General features: G+C 44.1%; 1 protein-coding gene across 1 annotated transcript in view; it reads right to left on the reverse strand.

Moving 5' to 3' along the window:
* Positions 1–12,500, reverse strand: part of LOC127928932 (voltage-dependent T-type calcium channel subunit alpha-1H-like) — a gene marked incomplete at its 3' end in the record, with an annotated part of 75,079 nt that overhangs the window by 36,834 nt on the left and 25,745 nt on the right. Inside the window, exon 3 of the mRNA XM_052516515.1 lies at positions 1,126–1,237. Within this exon, the coding sequence (XP_052372475.1) occupies positions 1,126–1,237 (112 nt within the window). The remainder of the gene's footprint in view (positions 1–1,125; positions 1,238–12,500) is intronic.

A 12,500-nucleotide genomic window follows, 5' to 3' on the forward strand; every position in this document is an offset into this window, starting at 1 on the left:
AGTCATCAAACACCTAGAACAGTAGAACAGACACAGATACAGTCATCAAACACCTAGAACAGTAGAACAGACAAAGATACAGTCATCAAACACCTAGAACAGACAAAGATACAATTATCAAACAGCTAGAACAGTAGAACAGACACAGATACAGTCATCAAACACCTAGAACAGTAGAACAGACAAAGATACAGTCATCAAACACCTAGAACAGACAAAGATACAATTATCAAACACCGAGAACAGTAGAACAGACACAGATACAGTCATCAAACACCTAGAACAGACAAAGATACAATTATCAAACACCTAGAACAGTAGAACAGACACAGATACAGTCATCAAACACCTAGAACAGTAGAACAGACACAGATACAGTCATCAAACACCTAGAACAGTAGAACAGACAAAGATACAGTCATCAAACACCTAGAACAGACAAAGATACAGTCATCAAACACCGAGAACAGTAGAACAGACAAAGATACAGTCATCAAACACCTAGAACAGTAGAACAGACAAAGATACAGTCATCAAACACCTAGAACAGACAAAGATACAATTATCAAACACCTAGAACAGTAGAACAGACAAAGATACAGGAGACCAGGAGGGGTGAGAGTTTATAGGTGAGGGATGAGGTGTTGATGGTGAGGGGTGAGAGGTTATAGGTGAGGGGTGAGGTGTTGATGGTGAGGGGTGAGAGGTTATAGGTGAGGGGTGAGAGGTTATAGGTTAGGGGTGAGGTGTTGATGGTGAGGGGTGAGAGGTTATAGGTGAGGGGTGAGGTGTTGATGGTGAGGGGTGAGAGGTTATAGGTGAGGGGTTAGGTGTTGATGGTGAGGGGTGAGAGGTTATAGGTGAGGGGTGAGAGGTTATAGGTGAGGGGTGAGAGGTGAGAGGTTATAGGTTATAGGTTAGAGGTGAGAGGTTAGGTGTGTTGATGGTGAGGGGTGAGAGGTTATAGGTGAGGGGTGAGAGGTTATAGGTGAGAGGTGAAAGGTTATAGGTGAGAGGTGACAGGTTATAGGTGAGAGGTGACAGGTTATAGGTGAGGGGTGAGAGGTTATAGGTGAGGGGTTATAGGTGAGGGGTGAGAGGTGAGAGGTTTAAAGTAGTACCTACCTGTAGTATGAGGCACCACTCTGCCTGACAGGTGACATCTTCACAGGGTTGGTACATCCCCAGAGTCACACAGTTCAGGAGAATCACTATCATAGAGATGTGTTCAAACCACGTGGAGACCTGGGTTAAGGACTACACACTGAGACATGACCTATGACCTACAGGATCACCAGCATTAACCACGTAGAGACCAATTTGTAAGTCGCTCTGGATAAGAGCGTCTGCTAAATGACTTAAATGTAAAATGTAAATGTACAGGATCCCCAGCATTAACCACGTAGAGACCTGGGTTAAGGACTACACACTGAGACATGGCCTACTGAATACAGACATCACACAGTACAGGATCCCCAGCATTAACCACGTAGAGACCTGGGTTAAGGACTACACACTGAGACATGGCCTACTGAATACAGACATCACACAGTACAGGATCCCCAGCATTAACCACGTAGAGACCTGGGTTAAGGACTACACACTGAGACATGGCCTCTTAAACTATCAATCCCCAGAATAAGAACAAGTCTTTGATATTAATTACTAGTCTGCAGCTACAGACATTCGGTATCATTGATCCGCAGCATTAGAACGTACAGACCGTTAAACATCCATTCTATAACAAATTAATGAATGTCGCTCTGAACTATTCCATCTAACCAAGACAGAGAGAGCGAGACGGACAAAACTCTCCAACAGAAACAAACTTTTCAACAGAGATCCCGACGACACACTGAGCGTAAATATATAAATATTGATCGAAATTGTTCCCGAATGAGTGAGCGTTCATGTGCAAAGGATTAGCATTTTAATTGTTATAATTATCAACTGTGTGTTGTCTTATATCAGTCGACCCCCACTTCCCTTTTGTACACCAAGCCGCGATGCCGGTTCAGCCCACCAGGGCACATTCCCCTATCATTTCATGTAACCACGTTTACCTTGTTTGTTTGTTTGTTTATGCATTTCTGTGAATTACTTAGTTAGTAATAAATACATTATTTAAGACAATTGATGTATGGATGACTCATAGTGAAGACTGGGGTCGTGTAGATAACCAACAATTTACAGATTCATGATACAGCACTGCCTCTTATCTGTGACTGTATTCATGATACAACACTGCCTCTTACCTGTATTCATGATACAGCACTGCCTCTTACCTGTATTCATGATACAACACTGCCTCTTATCTGTGACTGTATTCATGATACAACACTGCCTCTTATCTGTGACTGTATTCATGATACAACACTGCCTCTTATCTGTGACTGTATTCATGATACAACACTGCCTCTTATCTGTGACTGTATTCATGATACAACACTGCCTCTTATCTGTGACTGTATTCATGATACAACACTGCCTCTTATCTGTGACTGTATTCATGATACAACACTGCCTCTTACCTGTGACTGTATTCATGATACAACACTGCCTCTTATCTGTGACTGTATTCATAATACAACACTGCCTCTTACCTGTATTCATGATACAACACTGCCTCTTACCTGTGACTGTATTCATGATACAGCACTGCCTCTTATCTGTGACTGTATTCATGGTACAGCACTGCCTCTTACCTGTGACTGTATTCATGATACAGCACTGCCTCTTATCTGTGACTGTATTCATGATACAACACTGCCTCTTACCTGTATTCATGATACAACACTGCCTCTTACCTGTGACTGTATTCATGATACAACACTGCCTCTTATCTGTGACTGTATTCATGATACAACACTGCCTCTTATCTGTGACTGTATTCATGATACAACACTGCCTCTTACCTGTATTCATGATACAACACTGCCTCTTACCTGTGACTGTATTCATGATACAACACTGCCTCTTATCTGTGACTGTATTCATGATACAACACTGCCTCTTACCTGTATTCATGATACAACACTGCCTCTTACCTGTGACTGTATTCATGATACAGCACTGCCTCTTATCTGTGACTGTATTCATGATACAACACTGCCTCTTATCTGTGACTGTATTCATGATACAACACTGCCTCTTATCTGTGACTGTATTCATGATACAGCACTGCCTCTTACCTGTGACTTTATTCTCGATGCAAATGAATCAAATGAATCCTTCTTTCACCAGAAGATAAATTGATTTTTGTCTGGACGTTAAGTTATTTTGGTCATGTTGCTTACAGACCCAGTCATTCATTACGTACGCCCGAGGGCCCTCATCGTCCGTTCTAAACAAAACGGTTGCTAAGCAATCGATAACATCAGCTAACTCACTCATGTCAAACATTGAACCTGGAATGAAAGCAAAACATTGTTTTCCGAATTCAGGAGTACAGGCAGATCAGCGAGTCTGAAATTAACCCCCACAGCTGTACTAAAACTAAATGCTAAGCTGGAAGCAAGGGATGCTAGTGGAGAGCGATTCAGACAGGACATTATATGCTAGTAGAGAGAAATACAAGAGACGATTCAGACAGAGACATTATATGCTAGTAGAGATAAATACAAGAGACGATTCAGACAGAGACATTATATTCTAGTAGAGATAAATACAAGAGACGATTCAGACAGAGACATTATATTCTAGTAGAGATAAATACAAGAGACGATTCAGACAGAGATATTATATTCTAGTAGAGATAAATACAAGAGAGATAAATATTCTAGTAGAGATAAATACAAGAGACGACTCAGACAGAGACATCATATTCTAGTAGAGATAAATACAAGAGACGACTCAGACAGCAACATGATACTCTGACGGAGACTCAGTGATAACTTGCAGAAGGACCTGTTACCAGGCAACAGGTGTGTCTGTGACGGCCAATACGGCACGGCTGGGAACGCTGCTCATCCAATCGGCATGCAGGACACAAACAAACAGTTTTATAAAGATATATTATAAACTGGGTGGGTTGAGCCCTTAATGCTGATTGGCTGACAGCTTTGGTATATCAGACCGTATACCACGATAAAATATGTATTTTTACTGCTCTAATTACACTACAAACAGCTGGTACCACTAATACACAGTAGAATACAGCATTATACTACAGACAGTTGGTACCACTAATACACAGTAGAATACAGCATTACACTACAAACAGCTGGTACCACTAATACACAGTAGAATACAGCATTATACTACAGACAGCTGGTACCACTAATACACAGTAGAATACAGCATTACACTACAAACAGCTGGTACCACTAATACACAGTAGAATACAGCATTATACTACAAATACACAGTAGAATACAGCATTATACTACAAACAGCTGGTACCACTAATACACAGTAGAATACAGTATTATACTACAGACAGCTGGTACCACTAATACACAGTAGAATACAGCATTATACTACAAACAGCTGGTACCACTAATACACAGTAGAATACAGCATTATACTACAGACAGCTGGTACCATTAATACACAGTAGAATACAGCATTATACTACAGACAGCTGGTACCACTAATACACAGTAGAATACAGCATTATACTACAGACAGCTGGTACCACTAATACACAGTGGAATACAGCATTATACTACAAACAGCTGGTACCACTAATACACAGTAGAATACAGCATTATACTACAAACAGCTGGTACCACTAATACACGGTAGAATACAGCATTATACTACAAACAGTTGGTACCACTAATACACAGTAGAATACAGCATTATACTACAGACAGTTGGTACCACTAATACACAGTAGAATACAGCATTATACTACAGACAGCTGGTACCACTAATACACAGTAGAATACAGCATTATACTACAGACAGCTGGTACCACTAATACACAGTAGAATACAGCATTATACTACAAACACACAGTAGAATACAGCATTATACTACAAACAGCTGGTACCACTAATACACAGTAGAATACAGCATTATACTACAAACAGCTGGTACGACTAATACACAGTAGAATACAGCATTATACTACAAACAGCTGGTACCACTAATACACAATAGAATACAGCATTATACTACAGACAGCTGGTACCACTAATACACAGTAGAATACAGCATTATACTACAAACAGCTGGTACCACTAATACACAGTAGAATACAGCATTATACTACAAACAGCTGGTACCACTAATACACAGTAGAATACAGCATTATACTACAAACAGCTGGTACCACTAATACACAGTAGAATACAGCATTATACTACAAACAGCTGGTACCACTAATACACAGTAGAATACAGCATTATACTACAAACAGCTGGTACCACTAATACACAGTGGAATACAGCATTATACTACAAACAGCTGGTACTACTAATACACAGTAGAATACAGCATTACACTACAAACAGCTGTAATATACAGGATAACAGACACCGAGCTGATGAGAGAATATGAGCAGTGATTTCGGGGCTCGTTTCCATAAACACGGCTCGGTACGGCCATAGAGACAAAATATAATTTACGGTATTTTAAAAAATCTAGACGGTATTTCATGTTTTTTTTTAAATAAAAGTCTCCCATGTTGTTTTTTCATAATAAAAGTCTCCCATGTTGTTTTTTCAATAATAAAAGTCTCCCATGTTGTTTTTTCATAATATAAGTCTCCCATTTTTTTTTCTCAATAATAAAAGTCTCCCATGTTGTTTTTTCAATAATAAAAGTCTCCCATGTTGTTTTTTCAATAATAAAAGTCTCCCATGTTGTTTTTTCAATAATAAAAGTCTCCCATGTTGTTTTTTCATAATATAAGTCTCCCATTTTTTTTTCTCAATAATAAAAGTCTCCCATGTTGTTTTTTCAATAATAAAAGTCTCCCATGTTGTTTTTTCAATAATAAAAGTCTCCCATGTTGTTTTTTCAATAATAAAAGTCTCCCATGTTGTTTTTCATAATAAAAGTCTCCCATGTTGTTTTTTCAATATTAAAAGTCACCCATGTTGTTTTTTCAATAATAAAAGTCTCCCATGTTGTTTTTTCAATAATAAAAGTCTCCCATGTTGTTTTTCATAATAAAAGTCTCCCATGTTGTTTTTTCAATATTAAAAGTCACCCATGTTGTTTTTTCAATAATAAAAGTCTCCCATGTTGTTTTTTCAATAATAAAAGTCTCCCATGTTGTTTTTTCATAATAAAAGTCTCCCATGTTGTTTTTTCAATAATAAAAGTCTCCCATGTTGTTTTTCATAATAAAATCAATCATTTCCCCACTGCAACGTAGGGCTGCACGATACGGGCAAAACAATCTAGGACTCATTTTTAACCAAGTGTTGCACTTGTGATTTAGAGCAAAACACTTTGGGTGAACTGTTGTAATCATGGAAATAGAATGATTATTCTAAGGATATAGTTAGAATATAACAGTGGGCACTTTAAATACAGTGTTGTTTAACATAACAATTCATGAAAATGCCAGGGAGGAGTTATTGTGATAGGGAAGGAACCAAAGTGTTGATAAGTGTTTCCTAGGGTACCCTATACTCTTTGGTAAATTGGCTACATGGAATGAGAGAGAGAGAAAGACTTGATCAATCCCCTCCTTCCCATCCCCCTCTCCTCTCCTCCCTCTCTTCCCCCCACTCCTCCCTCTCCTCTCCTCTCCTCCCCTCTCCTCTCCTCCCTCTCTTCCCCCCACTCCTCCCTCTCCTCTCCTCTCCTCCCTCTCTTCCCCCCACTCCTCCCTCTCCTCTCCCTCCTCCCCTCTCCTCTCCTCCCTCTCTTCCCCCACTCCTCCCTCTCCTCCCCTCTCCTCTCCCCCCTCCTCTCCTCTCCTCTCCTCTCCTCTCCCCTCTCCTCCCTCTCTTCCCCCACAGCTCCCCTCCTCCCTCTCCTCTCCTCTCCCCCTCTCCTCTCCCTCTCCTCTCCTCTCCTCCTCTCCTCTCCTCCCTCTTCCCCCCCTCCTCCCTCTCCTCTCCTCTCCCTCTCCCTCTCTCTCCCCCCTCTCCTCCCTCTCCTCTCCTCTCCTCTCCCCTCTCCTCTCCTCTCCTCTCCTCTCCTCCTCTCCTCTCCTCTCCTCTCCTCTCTCCCTCTCCTCTCCCCCTCTCCCTCCTCTCCTCTCCCTCTCCTCTCCTCTCTCCCTCTCCTCCCCTCTCCTCTCCTCTCCTCTCCTCCTCTCCTCCTCTCCTCCCTCTCCCCTCCTCCTCTCCCCTCTCCTCTCCTCTCCTCTCCTCTCCCCTCTCCTCTCCTCCCCTCCTCTCCTCTCCCTCCCTCTCCCTCCTCTCCTCTCCTCTCCTCTCCCTCTCCTCTCCTCCCCCCCCTCCTCTCCTCCCCCTCTCCTCTCCTCTCCTCTCCTCTCCTCTCCTCTCCTCTCCTCTCTCCTCTCTCTCTCCCCCTCTCCTCTCCTCTCCTCTCCTCTCCCCTCTCTTCCCCACTCCTCTCCTCTCCCTCTCTCCTCTCCTCTCCTCTCCTCTCCTCTCCTCTCCTCTCCTCTCCTCTCTCTCCTCTCCCTCCTCCTCTCCTCCCTCTCTCTCCCCCCACTCCCCCTCCTCTCCTCTCTCTCTCCCTCTCCTCCCCCTCCCTCTCTTCCCCTCCTCTCCTCTCCTCTCCTCTCCTCTCCTCTCCTCTCCTCTCCTCTCCCTCTCCTCTCCTCTCCTCTCCTCTCCTCCCTCTCTGCTCCCCCCTCAACTAGTAACCTCTCCTCTCCAGGATCTCCTCTCCTCTCCTCTCCTCTCCTCTAGTCTCCCTCTGCTGAAGACATCTCCTCTCCTCCTCTCTATACCTATCTCCTTAGTTCCTCCTGGGACCTCTCCCTCCTCTCCTCTCTATCTATCTGTTCTAACTCTGGGACCTCGGCCTGCAGAGTCTCTATCTATCTGTTAGTTAACTACTGGGACCTCTCCTGCAGAGTCTCTATCTATCTGTCCTAACTACTCCTCTCCTCTCCTCAGAGTCTCTATCTATCTGTTAGTTCCTCTGGGACCTCTTCCCCCACAGCTCCCTCTCCTCTCCTCTCCTCTCCTCTCCTCTCCTCTCCTCGGCCTCTCCTCTCCCTCCCTCTCTTCCCTCCATCTTTCATTAGCAGAAAGCAACTCAGTCTAATCAGACATAGTAACCAAGAGCACGGACAGGATCAGAAGGTAGTGTTGAGTCTGTTATATAGTGAACCATCTGCTGAAGACATCTGCTCTACCAACCACTACTGTCTGTTATACCTATCTGTTAGTTAACTACTGGGACCTCGGCCTGCAGAGTCTCTATCTATCTGTTAGTTAACTACTGGGACCTCGGCCTGCAGAGTCTCTATCTATCTGTTAGTTAACTACTGGGACCTCGGCCTGCAGAGTCTCTATCTATCTGTTAGCTAACTACTGGGACCTCAGCCTGCAGAGTCTCTATCTATCTGTTAGTTAACTACTGGGACCTCGGCCTGCAGAGTCTCTATCTATCTGTTAGTTAACTACTGGGACCTCGGCCTGCAGAGTCTCTATCTATCTGTTAGTTAACTACTGGGACCTCGGCCTGCAGAGTCTCTATCTATCTGTTAGTTAACTACTGGGACCTCGGCCTGCAGAGTCTCTATCTATCTGTTAGTTAACTACTGGGACCTCTGCCTGCAGAGTCTCTATCTATCTGTTAGTTAACTACTGGGACCTCGGCCTGCAGAGTCTCTATCTATCTGTTAGTTAACTACTGGGACCTCGGCCTGCAGAGTCTCTATCTATCTGTTAGTTAACTACTGGGACCTCTGCCTGCAGAGTCTCTATCTATCTGTTAGCTAACTACTGGGACCTCAGCCTGCAGAGTCTCTATCTATCTGTTAGTTAACTACTGGGACCTCGGCCTGCAGAGTCTCTATCTATCTGTTAGTTAACTACTGGGACCTCGGCCTGCAGAGTCTCTATCTATCTGTTAGCTAACTACTGGGACCTCGGCCTGCAGAGTCTCTATCTATCTGTTAGTTAACTACTGGGACCTCAGCCTACAGAGTCTCTATCTATCTGTTAGTTAACTACTGGGACCTCGGCCTGCAGAGTCTCTATCTATCTGTTAGTTAACTACTGGGACCTCGGCCTGCAGAGTCTCTATCTATCTGTTAGTTAACTACTGGGACCTCGGCCTGCAGAGTCTCTATCTATCTGTTAGCTAACTACTGGGACCTCGGCCTGCAGAGTCTCTTTCTATCTGTTAGCTAACTACTGGGACCTCGGTCTCTATCTATCTATTAGCTAACTACTGGGACCTCGGCCTGCAGAGTCTCTATCTATCTGTTAGTTAACTACTGGGACCTCAGCCTGCAGAGTCTCTATCTATCTGTTAGCTAACTACTGGGACCTCGGCCTGCAGAGTCTCTTTCTATCTGTTAGCTACCTACTGGGACCTCGGCCTGCAGAGTCTCTTTCTATCTGTTAGCTAACTACTGGGACCTCGGTCTCTATCTATCTGCTAGTTAACTACTTGGACATTAGCCTGCAGAGTCTCTATCTATCTGTTAGCTAACTACTGGGACCTCAGCCTGCAGAGTCTCTATCTATCTGTTAGTTAACTACTGGGACCTCGGTCTCTATCTATCTGTTCGCTAACTACTGGGACCTCAGCCTGCAGAGTCTCTTATCTATCTGTTAGCTAACTACTGGGACCTTGGCCTGCAGAGTCTATTTCTATCTGTTAGCTAACTACTGGGACCTCGGTCTCTATCTATCTATTAGCTAACTACTGGGACCTCGGCCTGCAGAGTCTATTTCTATCTGTTAGCTAACTACTGGGACCTCGGCCTGCAGAGTCTCTATCTATCTGTTAGTTAACTACTGGGACCTCGGTCTCTATCTATCTGTTAGCTAACTATTGGGACCTTAGCCTGCAGAGTCTCTATCTATCTGTTAGTTAACTACTGGGACCTCGGCCTGCAGAGTCTCTTTCTATGTGTTAGTTAACTACTGGGACCTCGGTCTCTATCTATCTGTTAGGTAACTACTGGGACCTCAGCCTGCAGAGTCTCTTATCTATCTGTTAGCTAACTACTGGGACCTTGGTCTGCAGAGTCTATTTCTATCTGTTAGCTAACTACTGGGACCTCGGTCTCTATCTATCTATTAGCTAACTACTGGGACCTCATCCTGCAGAGTCTCTATCTATCTGTTAGTTAACTACTGGGACCTCAGCCTGCAGAGTCTCTATCTATCTGTTAGTTAACTACTGGGACCTCGGTCTCTATCTATCTGTTCGCTAACTACTGGGACCTCAGCCTGCAGAGTCTCTTATCTATCTGTTAGCTAACTACTGGGACCTTGGCCTGCAGAGTCTATTTCTATATGTTAGCTAACTACTGGGACCTCGGTCTCTATCTATCTATTAGCGAACTACTGGGACCTCGGCCTGCAGAGTCTCTATCTATCTGTTAGTTAACTACTGGGACCTCGGTCTCTATCTATCTGTTAGCTAACTACTGGGACCTCAGCCTGCAGAGTCTCTATCTATCTCTTAGTTAACTACTGGGACCTCGGTCTCTATCTATCTGTTAGCTAACTACTGGCACCTCAGCCTGCAGAGTCTCTATCTATCTGTTAGCTAACTACTGGGACCTTAGCCTGCAGAGTCTCTATCTATCTGTTAGTTAACTACTGGGACCTCAGCCTGCAGAGTCTCTATCTATCTGTTAGCTAACTACTGGGACCTCGGCCTGCAGAGTCTCTTTCTATCTGTTAGCTAACTACTGGGACCTCGGTCTCTATCTATCTATTAGCTAACTACTGGGACCTCGGCCTGCAGAGTCTCTATCTATCTGTTAGTTAACTACTGGGACCTCAGCCTGCAGAGTCTCTATCTATCTGTTAGCTAACTACTGGGACCTCGGCCTGCAGAGTCTCTTTCTATCTGTTAGCTACCTACTGGGACCTCGGCCTGCAGAGTCTCTTTCTATCTGTTAGCTAACTACTGGGACCTCGGTCTCTATCTATCTGCTAGTTAACTACTTGGACATTAGCCTGCAGAGTCTCTATCTATCTGTTAGCTAACTACTGGGACCTCAGCCTGCAGAGTCTCTATCTATTTGTTAGTTAACTACTGGGACCTTGGCCTGCAGAGTCTATTTCTATCTATTAGCTAACTACTGGGACCTCGGCCTGCAGAGTCTATTTCTATCTGTTAGCTAACTACTGGGACCTCAGTCTATATCTATCTATTAGCTAACTACTGGGTCCTCGGCCTGCAGAGTCTCTATCTATCTGTTAGTTAACTACTGGGACCTCGGTCTCTATCTATCTGTTAGCTAACTATTGGGACCTCAGCCTGCAGAGTCTCTATCTATCTGTTAGTTAACTACTGGGACCTCGGCCTGCAGAGTCTCTTTCTATGTGTTAGTTAACTACTGGGACCTCGGTCTCTATCTATCTGTTAGCTAACTACTGGGACCTCAGCCTGCAGAGTCTCTTATCTATCTGTTAGCTAACTACTGGGACCTTGGTCTGCAGAGTCTATTTCTATCTGTTAGCTAACTACTGGGACCTCGGTCTCTATCTATCTATTAGCTAACTACTGGGACCTCGGCCTGCAGAGTCTCTATCTATCTGTTAGTTAACTACTGGAACCTCGGTCTCTATCTATCTGTTCGCTAACTACTGGGACCTCGGCCTGCAGAGTCTCTATCTATCTGTTAGTTAACTACTGGAACCTCGGTCTCTATCTATCTGTTCGCTAACTACTGGGACCTCGGCCTGCAGAGTCTCTATCGATCTGTTAGCTAACTACTGGGACCTCGGCCTGCAGAGTCTCTATCGATCTGTTAGTTAACTACTGGGACCTCGGCCTACAGAGTCTCTTTCTATATGTTAGCTAACTACTGGGACCTCGGTCTCTATCTATCTATTAGCTAACTACTGGGACCTCGGCCTGCAGAGTCTCTATCTATCTGTTAGCTAACTACTGGGACCTCGGCCTGCAGAGTCTCTATCTATCTGTTAGCTAACTACTGGGACCTCGGCCTGCAGAGTCTCTATCTATCTGTTAGTTAACTACTGGGACCTCAGTCTCTATCTATCTGTTCGCTAACTACTGGGACCTCGGCCTGCAGAGTCTCTATCGATCTGTTAGTTAACTACTGGGACCTCGGCCTACAGAGTCTCTATCTATCTGTTAGCTAACTACTGGGACCTCAGCCTGCAGAGTCTCTATCTATCTGTTAGCTAACTACTGGGACCTCGGTCTCTATCTATCTGTTAGCTAACTACTGGGATCTCAGCCTGCAGAGTCTCTATCTATCTGTTAGTTAACTACTGGGACCTCGGTCTCTATCTATCTGTTAGCTAACTACTGGGATCTCAGTCTGCAGAGTCTCTATCTATCTGTTAGTTAACTACTGGGACCTCGGTCTCTATCTATCTGTTAGCTAACTATTGGGGCCTCAGCCTGCACAGTCTCTATCTATCTGTTAGTTAACTACTGGGACCTCGGCCTGCAGA

The sequence above is a fragment of the Oncorhynchus keta genome, unplaced genomic scaffold, assembly GCF_023373465.1.
Source record: "Oncorhynchus keta strain PuntledgeMale-10-30-2019 unplaced genomic scaffold, Oket_V2 Un_scaffold_5050_pilon_pilon, whole genome shotgun sequence".
Classification (NCBI taxonomy): domain Eukaryota; kingdom Metazoa; phylum Chordata; class Actinopteri; order Salmoniformes; family Salmonidae; genus Oncorhynchus; species Oncorhynchus keta.